Source organism: Struthio camelus, chromosome 12, assembly GCF_040807025.1.
Source record: "Struthio camelus isolate bStrCam1 chromosome 12, bStrCam1.hap1, whole genome shotgun sequence".
Classification (NCBI taxonomy): domain Eukaryota; kingdom Metazoa; phylum Chordata; class Aves; order Struthioniformes; family Struthionidae; genus Struthio; species Struthio camelus.
The window spans coordinates 7,660,412-7,677,876 of NC_090953.1; the positions used below are offsets into that span (position 1 = coordinate 7,660,412).

Sequence of the window (17,465 nt, forward strand, 5' to 3'; positions counted from 1 at the left end):
TGCTACCGCCTTAGCTAACGCAGAGGGCCTTGCGGCTTCCCCAGGGAGGCCACCCCACGACTGGGCCACCAGCCCTCGGGGAGCTGCTGGCCCCGGGGGAGCGGTGGGTGGGGGCAGTGGCCGCAGCCGTTCCTGTGGCCGGTGGGGTCCGTGGCAGAGCTGGACCAGGTCGTACCTAGAGGTGGGCCGTGCCAGCTTGGCTTTGAGCCCACGTTAAGGTACTCTCCACCCGCCCGAAGCACGTTGTCCTGCAGCGAACGGCTGCTCAGCTCCGCAGGAGCTCGGTGCAGGTCGAAGCCCCGCTTTGGCTGTGCCCATCGCCCCTGAGCCGGGGCTGGAGTTTCGGCTGCTCTGAGCTCCGCGTCGGACCGCAGCCAGCTCGGGTCCAGCGGGGATGGCCAGGGCTGCCGGCCTCCTCGCACCCAGGTGCCTGGGTCTCAGCAGGACTGCAGGCTACGGTTCACCAAAAAATGGCTTTTTGCTGGGAAATGGCTGCCCTCTAGAGGGTCAGCTCTGGCACGGCGTGAACTGAAAACCGGGCCCTTCTCGGCCACCCCGTTGCCTGCAAGAGGCAGGGCTGGGGGGCTCCCGGCGGCGGCTTTGCCCTGACCTTGGGGGCGCCGGGCCCCCTCGCTGCGCTCGGCTAACGGCAGCGAGCTGGACCGGCCTCGGAGGGCTCCAGCCTGCGCTGCGACGTGCAGCGCCGACACAGCCTCGTCGCGGCCGCTGGCCACCCTGGCGCCCGGGACGGCTACGGCGCTGCGAGCCGACTGTCCTTGCAGAGGGGACGCTCCTGTCCGTGCTCACCCGGCGCAGAGTGGGACCACCCGGACCTGCTCCGCTGGAGGATGTGGTAGGTTACTTTGGCCCAAGGGATAATTTTTCCCCATGGGCTCCCTGCTCCGGATTTAATTTGACTGGTTCCACCATGCCTGGCTGGGGTTTCCCCAGCTATCTCAAGGGTAGCAGATGATGTCCACACTGCATGAGAGAGATCACCTTCCTCAGGTGGACCCATAAAGCCATGTGCCGTGGGCACAGCCACCTCGGCCAGCTCCCCCCGAGTCTCTGCCGTCAGGCCGAGCCAGGCTGGGCGAGCGTGCGGTCGCCCTGGAAATGCACAGAAACAGCCACGCTGCTGCCCGTAATTAATAGGAGCACGCTTGGTGCCAGCATGGCGGGACCTGGGCCCGGCAGGCTGGGCAGGTTGCTTTCCAGGCAAAGGCAAGGCCCGCTCCTGCCGCCAACTTGGAGAGGTCGTCACTACTGTAAATCATCAACACTCAATTACTACAGCACTTGTTCTTAAAATAAAATCCCCTCCGGCAGCCCTGGCTGTCTGGGGACATGAGGGCCATCGGACACGCTTGCCTCGCGGGGCACCCAAAAGAGGCCAGGAGCATCCTGGGTCACCCACAAACCCTGGGCAGCTAAACCCAGGAGCACCAGCTCCTGCTCCAGCCAGACTGTTCAGGGGCATGTTAAATCTCAGAGTGAGGTTTTTTTCCCCTTCCTCCCCCACATTTTCCCATGACTGCCTGGGACAGACCTCCAGAGCATCGCTGGACACCCTGACGATGGGGGAGACGGCGCTCAAGGTGAGAGGGTTTGCCCGTGCCAGCTGGGTTGTCCTGGACACCATCCACCAGGGCTGACTCGGAGGCGTAAAAAGCAACCAGTGCTCCCGCAGCAGGGGAACGCGGAGCCCCGCGCGACGGCCTCCCCGCCGCGGGGATGCACACGCGCACCACCGGCGCGGCCGGGCGCTCGGCTCACCCCCCGCGCCGCCCACCTGGGCCTCTCGCGAGCGGAGACGCCTCCCCCGCCAAAGTGCTGGCGCGAGCAGCTGGGTCAGTTTTTCCATTAGGAAATCCATTTTTCAGAGGCATATATCTCGGCTGTGAAATCTCACTGCTGGCTGAAGCTTGGCTGCACTCAGCAGCAGGGAGGTTGGAAAAGCCTGAGTCCAGTGGCTACAGGGGTGAAAAGTAAAGCCCTTTTTACAATGACCTCTTACAACTTGGGAGGAACGGCTTCAATCCCTGCACTGTCTTGGCGGGGCCCAGGCTGCACGTGCGTCTCAGATTGAACAGGAAGAGGAGAGAGTTGTTGGAGACCAAAGTGAAGCAGCTCGCAGGCTGCCATGCTGGGCATGTAGGATGCATGTTTGCTTCTCGCTTAACAGCCTGTGAAGCTCAGAGCTGATGTGCTGCTGTTCCCCAGGTGCAGGGAGAGAGGAAAGGGGATGCTCTGTCCCAAAGAGGCTAGGGACCGCACAGAGAACTCAACCGAGAAGACAGTCCTCATAGAGAAGAAGGAATTTTTCTCAGGAAAGTGTCAACAAGTTTACACATCCCTAAGGATCCAGAAGAAGATGGATGTTGGATAAACATATAAAAGTCAGTCCCACCCCAGTGAAATCTTGGTGGCAACTGGGCAGCAAACACATGGCTTCTCCTGCCCAGGTAGAAATTCCCCTCTGAAGCAGTTCTCAAGTCTGTATTAGCCCCTTATCACAGGAGACTGTGTAATTATTTAAGACAGCTGAGAAGAACTTGAGCGGAGAACTTGAACTGCATGGTGAAAATACCCACCCTAGCATGCCCATGGCTTACAGGAGATGGGTCCTGGGATCCCATGACATCTCCAGTTTTAAGCACCTCGTGCTTACAATACATGCACTGAGTTTCCAGCCTGGCTGTAACTTATCAAAGTACTACATGACACCACCAGAGACACCAAGCTGGCGAGGTTCTGAAAATCTCAGTAACACTTTTTAATATACAAGAATCAAAAGTACAGCAGTTTTACAATGTAGGAAAATTTAATACATACTATATAAACAACATATTTACATCAGAAATCACTAGGACAGTGGCATTTTTTCACAAATATAAATTAATATTAATTACTGTTTTTAGTCAACAGGTTTAAAAGTCCACAATTTTACAGTAAGAGTCCTTTTCTCCCAGGCAGGGAGGTGGAGGTCAGGAGGAAATGGGTAAAAGCGGAATAGTACTTTTGTGTGGATCACTTAAACTGTTCATAAGGACTTCAAAGAGCTGTTAAGTATCCACTTCAACTGGGCATTGCATCACCTGTCCACAGCAGCTTTTGGTCTGCAGGACTTCCATCATGTGAGTTCATAACCTTACACCATTTCCAAAGGGGCCAGGCTGAAAAAAAATCTTTTTTTTTAACAGCAAGTTGCTACTTGCCACTTGTCCTGCAAAGAGGCTAGAGGAATCCTGCAGCTGGTTTGGAAAGAACAGCTGTACCAGATGTTGCCACAAACACTGCAGTGAAGGCTATGGCTGTGGACCTGTCCCCTCCACTCCCATTCACATCCAAGTGACTACATCTGGTTATGGTCCCTATTTTGAGGGGACATAAAACATGTGTGTGTGTTTGGGGAGAAATCTTTTTCTCCCCAGTCTAGTTCTCCAACTTCTTTAAAACCAAACCCAGTGAAGACCCACTCACCACGAGAGAACAAAACTGTGACTGGTTAGTATCAGACTAACGTTGACAGCCAGGGCAGTTCTTCACTGGATATGGATGAAGCTTTTGCTGTTGCCCTGGTTTCTAGAAGGAAACCCCCCAAAATTTCACACCTGGAACCCAGGACAAGCAGAACCCCTCAAATCTAGACATAGAAAATGCCTCTTGTTGGGGTTCAAAGTCTTCCTGCACCAACCGTAACACTGGTCTGGCCAGTATTGCCTTTTGCTACAACTGTATGGCACAAACTTTCAATCACGATAGCACCACATTGTGAACGTGAATGAAAAGAGCAATTTCTCTTTGCCCCTCTGAGTGAGGTTTCTTCCTTGTTCACATTAAAAGCTAATACCTCTGAAAAGAAAGGACCTCTTTGCTGAACACCACAACAAGTGTGCCTGCCATCACAGCTTAGCGAGAAATGCAGCAGAAATGCATTATCTCAACTCCTCCTATCACCCGTCAACTCCAAAGGAGACCATGGAAGACTTGCCTTCCCCTCCTACTGCACAAATACACGCGTAACACTTCTTCAGGGCAGTGCAATGCTGCCCATATGGGTTCACCCCATGGAAGCCAAACTGCCCTGCTTCTGGTAAGTTTGGTGGAAAGCTTGGAAAAGGGGCGGGGGGAGGGGGGGAGGGGGGAGGGGAGCAGAACACTTCCTTGCCTCCCAGAGCCGTGATTTGATGTCTCTCTAAATCTAGCTTGAGATTGGCCCCAGGAGGTCTCCTGCTTGTCAAAATTCTCACTGATGGAACATACAACGTCACAGGGCTACCCCTTTTTTGAGTATCACACTAGCATTGAAGGGGTTAAGCAAACCCCAGCTGGAGAGAACCAAATGCAAACATGCAGCCAGGCATGGGTCTTCTTGTGGCACAGTGATGGGCAATTGTACAACTGTTCCGCGTGCAGCAAATCATGGATACTCTCTTGAAGGGTTTAACAGGACATGTGCCCAGTTAAACCAGTGGGCTCAGAACGGAGTGAGCACGCCATGATCGCAACAGATTTCAAGGAACGTAACTCCTTCAGCACCAAGCAGATGGGAGACGCAGAGGTTATTAGTGTTGATTTGTGTGTGGCCTTCCAAAGTGCTAGCTGCAGTAGGCACAACAGCTGCAAGACAGGCAAGTCAGCCTTGAACACCCACCTCCCCTCCGTCTTTCAGGGAGAGGACATCACAGCTTATTAGGGTCATATACTGGCATCTTAGAAGGAGGCCCAGCATCTGTCCCCTACCAAAAGGGAGCAGTGTGGAACCAGCCTGATCTTTAATACTGAGCTCCAGGAGATGAGACACATCCACAGACACCACGCTCTGGGCAGCCTGGCTGCTTTGTAATCTCCAGGGACGTGACTCTACTAATGAAGAACTACAGCCTAAAAAGAATCACCCAGCCTACTTCTGGCCAGCAATCAGTGCTGTAACCACTATCACCATATTACAGTCTCCAGGCTGGACATTATTCTTCATAATATACTGTGATTCTAATACTTGCATGAAAGTTTGCTCTGAAGTCCATTCAGCTGGACTACAAACCATTCTACTTCCACTGCCTGTGTTGGGGTCCTAAGACATTTGCTCCAGGGATTTTTAAGTACCAAGAGTCCTGAACTCCTCACTCTCCCTCTCTTCACTTAGGTGCTAGTCCCTCAGGCATGTTTCCAATTTAGAGAGTCAGGAGATCTTTCAGTGCAGCTACTTTCAGCAATTCAGAGTTACTGCTGCTTGCTGGAATGGTGGCAGGGAGGTGACTGTTTGCTGGACAGTGACCAGTCCACTGGATTCCTATTTAACTCTGCTCTGCCCTCCCTTAGGTTGCAGCAAAGGCTTGTGGTCACTGTTTTGTGACATGCAGAGAGAGATGGCCTGCACAAAGCCTAGGGCACTTCAGTAGCAGGGAGGTTAGAAGTGTCAGGATCCTCAAATGCCCAGAGCCATCTTTTGCCCTGGTACCTTGCAGCTTCCTGCCAATATGGTCTGTATTAGTTCCTGGACCATCCAAGCTGCCAATATTAGGAGAGGAGTTTTGTTACAAATTCCTGAGCCTTATCCACTGGGAAATACTGTTCTCATCTCAGTTCATTTCCTACTGCTTAGAAGTAAGTGAACTAAGCCTTGACTATGGAAGCCTGTCTTTTCTTCACATATTTCAAGCCCCCTGGAGCTAAGATTCACCCAGTTCCAGCCCTGGAGATAGGTGGAGGATTCCCTGCACCTCTTCTGTTGCAGGGGACACAATGGCACTCAAAGCAGAGCCAGTTTCTTGAAATGGATAGAGACATGAGAAATGCTAATGTGGCCAAGAAGTGATGGATTGTCACCAGCATGGGTCCAACTCCTTTGGAGTCACTCTGCGGAGATGTTGAGCCCCCCCCCTCAGCCAAACCCTGCAATAGGAGCAGCTTGGCTCTTGAGGAATCTCCTGTTTCTCCTTGGATATATCTTCCTATTGCCCTATGCTGGTTACACGCAAAGCCCAGCCCAACCAGCTTATCCCCAATTCCAAAGCAGCATCTGTCATGTAACATCAAGTCAGAGCAGGCACACAGCCATCTGCACAATCTAAGCAGCATCAATCCACCTTCTTGGTTCTGGGGAAACTCTGTGGCTGGGAAAAATTCACTTGGGTCCATCAGACCGGGGAATACAAAACCAAAGCAAAGGATGTCACCCATTCCTCCCAGCACGCAGCAAGCCTGGTTCCAACGTTCAGCTGGAGAAGGGGGGAAATGAAACCAGAATCCAGACCAGAACTGAGAGCTAGGGATAACCTTTCTCCACCTGCTTCCCCAAAATCCTCCTTGACCCAGCAAGATGATAGCAGCATGTTCAGAGTTTCTGGTTACTGGTTTGAGAAACCAGCCGCTGTTGCATTAGACCAAAGATTTCAGATGTACGCTTTCCCCTCTCAGTCACTTTATGTTTTCCGTACATTCCAGTTATAATCTGGATTGTTTTTCTGTTCTAACGACCTATCCAGGGGTGACCGGTGATCGAGGGGTGACTTGGAATCATGAGGGGATTTCTGAGAGGGGGGTGAGCGAGGGTCCGACACTGCAGGGTGAGGTGGAGGGAGAGGCTGTTTGTAATCTCCCGATTTGTCTGTGTGGAAGGACCGGTAATGGTCCGAAGGTCCTTGGCCATGGTATCCCATGGGGGGCCTGTGATCAGACATCCGTCGGAAATCCTGCTGGTGGTAATTCTGAGGCCTGAACTCATCAGATCGTCGACGCTTGGAATCATGATGGTGCCTGGAGAGAGAAAATGAATAAATGGAGATCAGTTCCCCCTGGTGCTCATATAGCCCTTCTCCTCCTGAAGGACCAAAGGATGGGTTATTTCTGTCCCTGGACAATGCAATTAACCAAGTTCATAGCCCTAGAAAAGGCTAATAAAGTACCAGCAAACCAAGCTTCCATATTTACTTCTCTGTCAGGCTAATCTAGTTGCTTGCATACCACTTCATCCATTGCTGGGTGGCAGGCAGAAGTGATTTCTAGCAGAGTAGCTGGCATACAGCACAAAGGAGGGAACATGAACTCATAGTGCCTGACTGGGACTGCAGAAAAGGGGAACATCACCACCTAGTTGAGGACTACCAGGAGGATATGGGATCTTGCTACAGCACAGGTCCGAAATGATTAGATGCTAAGGCAAAATGAAAGCCTTGCCCAGTGACAGTCAATGACAGACCAAAAGGACAAACTCAACTCAGCAAGAAAACTTGACTGACCTTGCTTTTAATGGCAAGCCCATTGCCACTGGCAGTAGTTACTGCCAACAATCCTGTGTATCACTGAGCTGCTACTCATGAGGGTCAAAGGGTCTGAAATCAGGCTGGCCACTAGCCTAACATGGCTAAGACAGGTCAGTTCCTGTACCCCTGGGCTGCTTACGTTGGCCTCACACAACAAATGAACTTTTGTTATTTGCTGTCTAACTTTGGGCTGAGACTGCAACTCCCAACTCTGAATCCACAGCCTATCTCCTTCTGCCATCTGTCTGACCCAAGGAAAGCCTGTCCACTGTGGCTGGGGGCATTGCTGCAAACTCCTCCCAGACTTTTTGAGATGAACGAAGAATACCTGTCATAATAATCTCGGTGGCCTCGGTGGTCTCGGTCACTGTTGTACTGCTCATATGGCCTCTTGCGTGAGAGGTTATTTGGTCTGTAGTTCCCCGAGCTTCGATGGGGTTCTCCGCGAGATCGCCGATCCCCATAGTGGTGGTCTTTGTACCAGTGCTGTTCATATTGGTGATGCCGCTCCCCGCCCCAAACCTGGTTGCTGTTGCCACCATAGTTGAACTTTCGATCCCTTTGCCAGTCTCCTCGGTCTGCAACGAGGAAAGCACAGAAACAGTCTTTTCTACTTCATTTAAGTCCGTTATTTCTTTGCTGAACTCTCAAAGAAATAAGAACAGTTTATTATCTTCCTGTCTGCAGCACCTTTCAAATTTCACGATTATTACTGTGTCTCTTTAGCCTTCTCCTCCCTTAACTATGTGGACCTAATTTTATTCTTTGAATTTCTTTATCATTACATTCTAGCTGATCTTTTTCTGTCCTGTTCTTATACTCTTTTCATCAATGTATCATCATGCTTTCTAGTCCAGCAATCAGTATAGTGACAATACAGGTTCCGTCCCATCATCCTGTTATGCACCATCCTCTCCAACAAGAGACTTATGTCTTTAAACCTGAACAGACTCAGGTCCTGGAAGATTTGTGTCTAGCAGCAAACAGCCGTTAGATTAAGAGGGATAGTTTTCTCCGTTTTCCCAGTGCAGACTCACCTGTGTTGCTGAAATGTCTCTTGTTGGGATGGCCATAGTTGTCACGCGGGTGCCCGTGCATTTGCTGCTGGGCATGGGAAGGAGGCATGTGGAGTTTCTGGGAATGAGGATTGTGAGGCACGTGAGACTGAGACATCACAGAATCGCGGCTGGAGCCCGACGGCTCTGGGCGGAACGGCTTCTTCATGCCAGACATGTCCTCCTTCTTCTTCTGCTCCTGCTAGGCACAAGGGAGAGGGTTACAACTCAACTGCTTTTCCGGCAAAAGATTCAGACTATGTGCGCAATGGCCTAGTCTGGTAGGCTCTGGATTTGTATGGAGTTTTGCTGCACTGTGGGCTACCAGCCTCTTCATGAGGGTTTTGTGAATTAATTGTGCCCAAGTGTGAAATCAGTGGCAATGGTGCAAGCGTAGGGGAGGACAAGTACAATTTTGCCCCCACAGCTGTACCTCTATATTCTATCTCTACAGGGCAGCACCCCCAGCCCTCATGGGGGTGCTTCTCATGGTCAACTCAAAACGATGTGTCGCACCAAGCAATGCTTCTTCTCGGTCAAAACAGCCAGGGCAAAGTAACAAAGATGGCCAATGTCATTAGGTGAGAGAAGAGAAATTCCACATAAAAGAGGAGGTAAAAACGACCAGGGTTGTTTAGTTTTTAAGATAATGACAACATGCCAATGACAATAAAGAAAGCCCATGATAAAGAGATGGTAGGTATTGACATTTCAAGTGTAACAAATTTTAAGAGGAGCATAAAAATCTGTCCTGCAAAGCACGGGGTCAGAGCAGCGCTAATTAACTTTTCCAGGGAAAATAAGTCTTGCATCCTGACCCAAAGCTTTACAAGTAGGTTGTCAAATTCACAGAGCCCTGTTGGGACTCAACACAAACCCAACCAGCAAAACTGGGGCAGAGAAGAGCAAGAAAAACTCTGTTCTTCATGACTACTTCTTCACTAAGGGAATACACATCACATCTCACCTCCTCTTCCTGTGATCTTTTCTTATGAGCCATCTTGTAGAGTTTGTGCAGTTTTCTGGCATCAAATTCTGTGAACTTTGACACAAATATCCATAGGTTCCTGCAAGGACATTAACATTTTCTGTTAATCACTAAATGAGCATTTTTAACTGCCATCTTCCTCACTGGTCTTCTAAAAGCACTTGTTGAAGTTCCTCCAGCAGACAACCTAGCTGTACCCACCCAAACCACTCCTGGGGTGGAGGCTGAACCTCCCATGGTTAGATTCCCTCCCATTCAAATACAGAGCGCAAGACAGTCCCAGCCCTGAAGAGCTCAGGTCACACAGGTAAGACCAGGGATGGGAAAAAGGAAATTACCCCTTACACTTTACTGACTGGGAACCAACAGACAGAAACAGTACATAAAGTCTCACAGCCGGTCTCTGACCGAGCTGAGAATCAAGCCCAGGACTCCTACGTTCCAGCTCAACTAGAAAGTTGCCTTTCCTCCAAAACATTCTCAGGCTTTACACTATGACGACCCCTAAGTGCCTGCAAAACAGCAGGGGCTGTAAAGAGGAGAATGCAGGAGACGGACCCCCTCCATCCCATATGGGAAACTGTCAAGATAAAAAAACAACAGCACACTAAAGAGAAAGGGCCTGTAGCTAACTCAACCTTTGATTGTTACGCTAGGAAGACTTAAAATCCAATAGCCTCTTCACCACTGGCACACTTGATTGCTTTGCCTAGTCACTAAGCAGGGCAGCTTTCAGCTTCCCATCTCCATCTGCTCTCCTGTGCGGGAGATCCCGTGCAGGAACATGCTGATGGCTAGCCCGTGGCTCAGAGTTCTCTTCCCAGCTCTGAATACGCAGAAGCACCCAGTGCTTTGTCTACACAGGGGCTGAACCGTTTAAAGGCCTGCTTTCCAACCAACATCAAATCAGTTCTACCCTCTGTGGAAAATATTTTCCTTCCAGTTCAGGAGAGGATGTTGCAGGATCTTTTGAACCAAGCTCCTCAGAGTGAAATAAAGGGTTTTGCATTGGTTGAACTAAACTAACAGAAATTAATTTAAGGAAAACAAGCACACCATGATGATGCAGACAAAGCCCTTGTCTGAGATTGGTCAAGGACTGAGTGGGCTAGGGAATGCCTGCTTCTTTCACAGTAACATGTTAATAGGAGCTAAACAGCACACTTACCCACATAAAACTCAGCAGCCTCTGAGTACAATTTTAAAATATCACAAACCAGCCAAAGAAAACCCCTCACCTTCTCCATAGCTTGATATGATCCTGGTCAGTGTAAGCTTTAAGGCACTCAGAGATGCGGTCCCCAATTTTTAGGAGGCAATTGCGTGTGTGCTCCAGCTGTTCTTGAACCGTCAGTCCCTTATCAGGCTTATCTAGTTGCTTCAATGCTTTTTTCACTGGTCTCATCCTTTCCTTGCACTTGAACAAGCAACAGAGAGCAGAAGGTGATTCACTTGGCACAGGGCTCTACACTCTGTTCCCTTGTTAACCAGACAGAGCTGGAAAAAGTTCATTAGCACGAGCTAATAGCTTTATCTGACTGCTAGGCAAGGAGAAATCAGCTGTAAAAACAACAATTTGTTAGATATGGTATATAAAATTCAGAAAAGATGAGAGTCTCCTCATCTCTACTGCCCTCCTTTTAGAGGTGAACGATTTGCTTCACAAATAGTAAATGCACACAGCCTGCTTGCCACGGCAGGCAGGGAAGCATAACTGAGCATTTACATGCCGAACAAATAGCCCCAGCTGAAGGAGCTCCTACTCAGTAACCTCCCTCTCCATCCAAATGTGTTTGTTTTAATATATTGCTTTTACTGAAACTGGGAGACAGGAGATGAAAGCAGCATCTTTTTCTATGTGCATCAACACTTTGCACAGACAGTAAATCAGACATACATCTGCTGCTGACTGGGTCTTTCATACACCCCAGAGGAAAAATTAAAGAAAAAAAGCAGACAAAGACAACACTGAACCTGCAGGTCCTAAATTTCAAATTACAGAACTGTTTTTCAAAACTGAAGAGATGGAGTTTTCTGCCCTGGCCTATGCAAGTCAGGCTGCGGAGAGTCTACCATGACAAATTCTACTAAAAGGCTATTTTATTTTCACAACAAGCCTTACAGACATGCTTGTTGCAAGAGCATTTACACAGCTAGGGAAGCACTTACAGCTCAGACAACTCTGTAACAACTGCAGCCATACAAGGTCACCCTCGGGAACCCTCCTGTGTTCCCCTGCCTAGCACGGTCCCAGCAGCTCCTTGGCTGCTGTGGAGAGAGACTCCCACAAAAGGGTATGGGATCATCTTTAACCCAGGGTTGTCAGATGAGCAGTAGGAAATTATCAGGTGAAGGCAGAGAGTCCTTCAGCATGTTAGGTTGGCATGCTGCCCTCTCCCGAATCCCTGGCGGACGAGGGGATGAACATGTGCTCTAATGCAAGGCAAAATTTTGAAGAAAGTTATTCACACCCTTTAACTGTGCAATTGATTTGTGAAATTAGGGGCTGGAACTGATTTGTGAAATTAAGGGTTTTGATATTCCTGTTGAGGTGCCATTGACAGCAGTCAGCTGGGAGACACAGAGGAGTCTGGTAGACAACTCTCGTACAGGTTTTTTCTGGGATGCTCTCTGACAGGCCAGAGGGAATCACAGTGGGGCACGAGGAAGGGCTCTCTCCCTGTGAGAGCGGGATGTATGCATTTGTGCTGTGCACATGCCCTGACACTTACACGTGGCCTTGGATAACGTGCAAGCAAACTCTGGCTACCTTGTTCGGGTTCTCTGCCACTGTCCCCCTGTTTCCCCAGGGAAATACTCACTATGCTGAAAGTTTCTTGGTCCAGATCGTCGTCCTCGTCTTCTCCAATAGGGATCGGTTCACTCCCTGCTGTAATATGGACGGGACCTTGAGATCTCTTCCCTTTACTTCCAGATTTGGTTTCGCCACCTTTAGGCTTTAAAAGGACAAATTATACACATCACACGATGAGCTAGACTGGAGGATCCCAAGTGATCCAACTAACAACCTTTACGCTATTGTTACTGGCAGTTGTTAAATCCTGGGCACTGCTCCCACAGCTTTCCTCCCAAGATCGCAGACTGTTTTGCTGTAATGCCTGTTTAGATTTATGTGATCCCTGAGGGAGCACAGAGAAGTCAGAGCCAACATTTCGGACATGAATACGATGCTTATACTCACATGGAGAAAAACCAACTTTGAGGACCTGGAAGAGAGATCAGGCTAAAGAATGTCTGCCCCTTGCAAAGGACAGCGCTCAGAGCAGTCTGATGTTTATGAGCACCTGCAACTTCATGTGACATCACTAGATCTCAGATCCTCTGGAAAGCAACCTCAAGTCATGGCCCGATAAGTGTAAATTTTGATCTGTATGACTTACCTATAGTTAAAGTCCTTTAGAGTCAAGGCAAAAATCACTGGAAAGCAAACTTTCCCCTACATATGAAATAATGCCTGGTTTGTACTTATGACCTCAACGTCAAAACACACTGGGCATTCAGTACATACCTGTTCTTTGGACAAGTACTTCAGGTAATTACTAGAGAGCCTTTTGCCTCTCTCCCAGTTTGAATCCAGCCTAAGGGCAACTGTACCCAAAATTCAAGGGACATTTTAGTCCACAACATACCACTGGTGTCGAAACATTCATTCTGTTGAGTCCTCAACAGCCACAACGACAACTCATAGTCTAAATGGTTTGGGTAGTTGGGTTATTCTGGGTGAATTTAAATTAGAGGGGAACACAGACAAGCAGCTGCCAACTGCATAATAAATCACAACTGAACATCACTATGAACTGAGTGCTCCAGGCTCTTCTCCCTTTCTTCCTTAACATCAGCTATTCTGACTGTCACACTGCTGTCACAGGGATAGCTGAATTTTAAAGGCAATCTGACAAATCTCCTCTCCCTTTTTTCTCTCCTTCCACAAGCTTTAGGATACATTGTCTTTTCCACTCTTCATTGCAATTCTTCACACTAAAAAAATTAGAAGACCTGGGAAAGGGGAGTACCTGACCCCACAGTGCTTCATTGATGTCTCTTCACATAGAGCCTTTAATAAATCACAAATCTCATGGCTTGCCCCTCTGCTCAGAGACTTTCCTGTGTCTTAAACTACTTATGAGAGTATTGCATACCTTTTCTTTCTTGTCTTTTGTCTTCTTTTTCTCTTTATCACTTTCTTTTTCTTTCTTAGTGGTTGTCTGCTTTTCCTTGTTCTCTTTGTTCTCTTTCTTCTTCTGTTTCTTTTTCACTGGGCTCTTTTCCAAGCCATCCTCCTAGAAAAGCAGCCACAGCACAGTCAAAGTTGGAGTTCCTCTCCTCCCATACACCTTCTTCCATAAAACTTGCATCCATGAAAAGCAACAATTTCTGAGGTCCATCCAAATTTGCCTGCACATCTATTAACCAGACAGCAAGCCCATCTACCCCACCCTTAACAGAAGGGCATAAAAATTAGACCAGGCCCAATCTGTAACTAACTGGCAAACTCCAGATAAGCACTGCTTTCCTGTGCCAGCTGCACTGGAGAACACTCAGCCCGTAAGGTAGATACTGATCAGAGCATGAACAAAAAGCCTTAGGCTATAAGCCAAACCACTCAAAGAGAGAAGCTATTCTAATCAACAGCATGACCTTGGAAAACTCCAGCTTCTCCACTGGCTGATGTACTGAAAAGGAGAGGGAAACAATTCTTCTTTCTGTCCTTTATAAGGCTAAAAGACTTTGTCCTAAGACAACCTTTCCTCTGAGCCAATATATGGATGTATGTGACTATTCTAGGATTCACCAAAAACACTTAAGGCACTGACCTAAAAGAGAGGGTGAGGAAGGTCCCTCTCAGCCCAGCAGCTGAATACATGCTCCTGTGAGTTTGCCAGTCTCTTATGGGAATGCCCTCTGTAGTTCCCCCTGAATCAACAGGGCATTTGCAACAGGTGCTTTTGAAGCTGAGTTTCTGTAGCAACAACATAGCTCAAAAAAAAATCCCAAAGTCACTCTCCACCAAGTCGACTTACCTTGACTTCACCCTCTTCTGACTGGTTGTCTGAATGCCGAGGAGAGGAGAGTTCATTCCCATGCTCATCTTTGACTTTGGGAGCCTTGTTCTCTTTCTTTACCCGTGGTTTCCTCTTCTTCAGCTTGCCCTAGAGAAAACACAGAGCAAGTCAGAGCAAGCAAAGAGCCGTAGCTGCTTGCTGGAGATATACCCAATCTCATCAACACCTCAGGAACAGCTGCAGGTCCTGCAGGGTGGCAGGAAGCCTGAGGAGCCCCTGGGCTAATGGGGCCACATATGAAATTAGATGATCAAGCTCCAGCCAGAAAGAGGACCTGCCTGTGAGATCTGAGGGGCCGAGGGAATATCCCAAACATCTACAATCTGGTGCATACAAAATAATGACACTGAGGTGACATGGCATAAAGCTACCTGATTCCTGGTGTTACTAGGTATTTCACGGATATTTAACAGAACGCATAGTGGTGCAACTTCCAAGTGGGAGAAATAGAAACTAAGATAGTGCAAGCTGAGTGTGCTTAATGTACAAACCGCTGCAGGAAAACAGGGGATAGTCATGCCTATTTATCAAGCTATTTTTGAGCAGTGGATACCACAGCAATTTTTAAAAGTTTTTTGAAAAGTGATGGAATAAACAAAGCTGGGTGCAAATTACTTTCTCACTCCCCCAAAAGGGGGGCTTCAAGCTCTAGAGACAGGGCATAACTAGACCTGGAATATATTTTTTGAATATATTCTGTCTTCCAAGTGTCAAAGTGGAAAATTTAACTTAGGATTAGAGAGTCATGCTGAAGTCCATCAATTAGTGTAGTAATTATCTATCCCCCCCCAATTATCATTTCAGTATCACAGTGTGCTCAGAACACAAGCAAATCCATAGTCTTTCATGCAGAAGTTATTTAATGAGTTGGGAATACAGCCTGCCCCACCTCCCACCGCCAACCAACTAGTGAATCCTCCAGAATCAAGCAGCCATGTCCTCACCTCTTCCCCGTCTTTCATGTTTTCTTTCTTGTCCAGATCTTTCTTCAGCAGTTTCAGTAGATAATCAACCCGGGTCTGGAGCTGTTTTCCCTGAGGTTTCTTATCTGTCTCAACAGGTAGGATCTTTGATAAAGAAAAAAAAAAAAAACACCCACATGCACCTATCAAACCTCAACAGGAAAAGATACACATTAACAGTAATCCTTCCAGGCCAGCAAAAGGCTGGAGGTGCTGCATCTTCTGGGGAGACAGGAAGGCTTAAGGCCTGAGGAGATTCCACAGAGACTCTCCTTGTCTTAGCCATCAGGAAAGCTCCTAGCAACTGCAAGGATCCCTACCCTTAGGCTTTTGTAGAAGTGAAAGGATCCCATGGCAGCACTCTAGGTTCTCAAGAATCTTTCCAGTAAGCATGCAAAAACTAAAGCAAACAAACAAACAAACAAACAAAAACAATTCGCTAAATATATTGGGAGCTTGCATTGCAAAACTGAGTTCACTGTCCATCTTGACACTTCAGATTTGTTTGTGACAGCCTTGTCACAGCAGGCTGGTATCCTCTGGTAGCCTGAGACATTGCTACAGTAATGATAGAGCCAAAGAATCTTTATTGGAAAACAAGGCTGCAAGGCTGCCACTTTGAGAAGGGTTTCTCAACTTGCCACCCACGGGTACCTTACTACTTTATTGGAAATGTGGTGGTGTGTCTCAGGCAACTGTTCCCATTGTAAAAGGCCCTTCTGAACTTCATGTTGGAAGGCTCTCAGCCACAGTCTGACCTTTTCTAAAAACACTAGAGGGGATGTCACAGCAATGCAGTGTGTTGGCAGTAAAGCCGATTTTTGAAGAGCCCCGATGCTCCCCAGCCCTGTGCTGCAGTCCACTGTCCTTCCACTGTGCTGACACAACAACTGGTGGCTTATTTTTAACCTGGATCACTTCAGTAGGGCCCCCATAAACAGTTCTTATGGGAACAACTGAGGGACGAAGGAACTAAATGGAGGCTTTCCAGCTGGCTTTGCTGCTCTAGTCAAACAGTCATGTAACTATACTCTCAGAGTTAACATAGACCAATCGTGACATAAGCAGTGTCAAATCTCTGAAAAATTCTTTCCACACAGATATCCAAACTCCAGTTCTTGTGAGATGCTCAAGGAAACATCAAGTCATGATTATGCAATGCAGCCTCTGTACTGTGCATGTAACCACATATGTCAGCATTACCATTTTCCTCCTGCATCATTTCAGTGTGGTTCATATGGCACTGTTCAGAGAAAATGTACTGCCAATCAAATAACATAACTCTGCTTTTCATCAAGCATGCAGCATTCCACAGAGGTCACTGCTTTCTTCCTTATTATTTATTGTTATTTTTGGAGTGCTTACAAACATAAACATCTGGTTCTGGGACAAATCAAACATGTTCTCTATGAATACTGCCATGGACCCAATGCAAGCAACATGCAAAGCAACCTACCTTATCAGATAACTTCAATTCCGGATCTGTTTTAATTAGCTCCCAGTTTCCATAACCATGCTCGTAAATTCCCACTAACAAGCGAGAATCCTCCTCCACTCCCCAGTCTACATCAAAATGGGCAGCTTTGACACGGCACGTCAGGCGGTACCTGAAGGCATTTCAAACATGAGCTACTTTTAATGCTCCGGGGGGGAAAAGCAAATCCACATATCTAGGCTAGTCTCCTTCCACCACAAAATCCAAATTCCCTAAGCCTCTTTCTGCATTGCCTGCTCAGCCATTCAAACTCACTTCTTCCTTTCCTCTGGGTCTGTGGGGATGGACTTGTGCAGCATTTCAAACTCCTCTTCATGCTGGATGATGGATTTCACATTGACTTGGACACCAGAAATCTTGATAGTAGGACCTCTTCTTTTCCCAGGTCCTTTCCCTGTTCAACAATAAGCATGCCAACTTTAAGCACTCTTATAGAAGGAAGTTTCTCTGGAAAAAGTCTAGAGACACAGAGATCAACACCTTGCCCACAATCTCTTATTTAAATGTAAGTCTGTCTGCTAAGGTGGGTCCAAAAAATAAGTTATCTTTCACCGAGTTGCTTAGTTCTGCAATCCAAACACCTCCCAAGATCATTTTCATAAAAATATACTTA

The 17,465-nt window shown here is 47.8% G+C and overlaps 1 protein-coding gene across 7 annotated transcripts in view; it reads right to left on the reverse strand.

Moving 5' to 3' along the window:
• Positions 1 to 2,752: 2,752 nt before the first annotated feature.
• Positions 2,753 to 17,465, reverse strand: part of CHD2 (chromodomain helicase DNA binding protein 2) — a 62,118-nt gene continuing 47,405 nt past the window's right edge. For 5 of the 7 annotated variants that reach the window (XM_068958754.1, XM_068958752.1, XM_068958750.1 and 2 more), the window contains 11 exons: positions 17,108 to 17,246; positions 16,814 to 16,964; positions 15,340 to 15,462; positions 14,354 to 14,482; positions 13,472 to 13,612; positions 12,134 to 12,268; positions 10,550 to 10,728; positions 9,291 to 9,390; positions 8,306 to 8,525; positions 7,597 to 7,846; positions 2,753 to 6,762 (listed from right to left, as the gene is read on the reverse strand). In XM_068958754.1, coding sequence (XP_068814855.1) covers positions 6,429 to 6,762; positions 7,597 to 7,846; positions 8,306 to 8,525; positions 9,291 to 9,390; positions 10,550 to 10,728; positions 12,134 to 12,268; positions 13,472 to 13,612; positions 14,354 to 14,482; positions 15,340 to 15,462; positions 16,814 to 16,964; positions 17,108 to 17,246 — 1,901 coding nt within the window. In that variant the 3' untranslated portion in view covers positions 2,753 to 6,428. The remainder of the gene's footprint in view (positions 6,763 to 7,596; positions 7,847 to 8,305; positions 8,526 to 9,290; positions 9,391 to 10,549; positions 10,729 to 12,133; positions 12,269 to 13,471; positions 13,613 to 14,353; positions 14,483 to 15,339; positions 15,463 to 16,813; positions 16,965 to 17,107; positions 17,247 to 17,465) is intronic. The other 2 variants (XM_068958757.1, XM_068958751.1) reach the window with 1 other exon arrangement.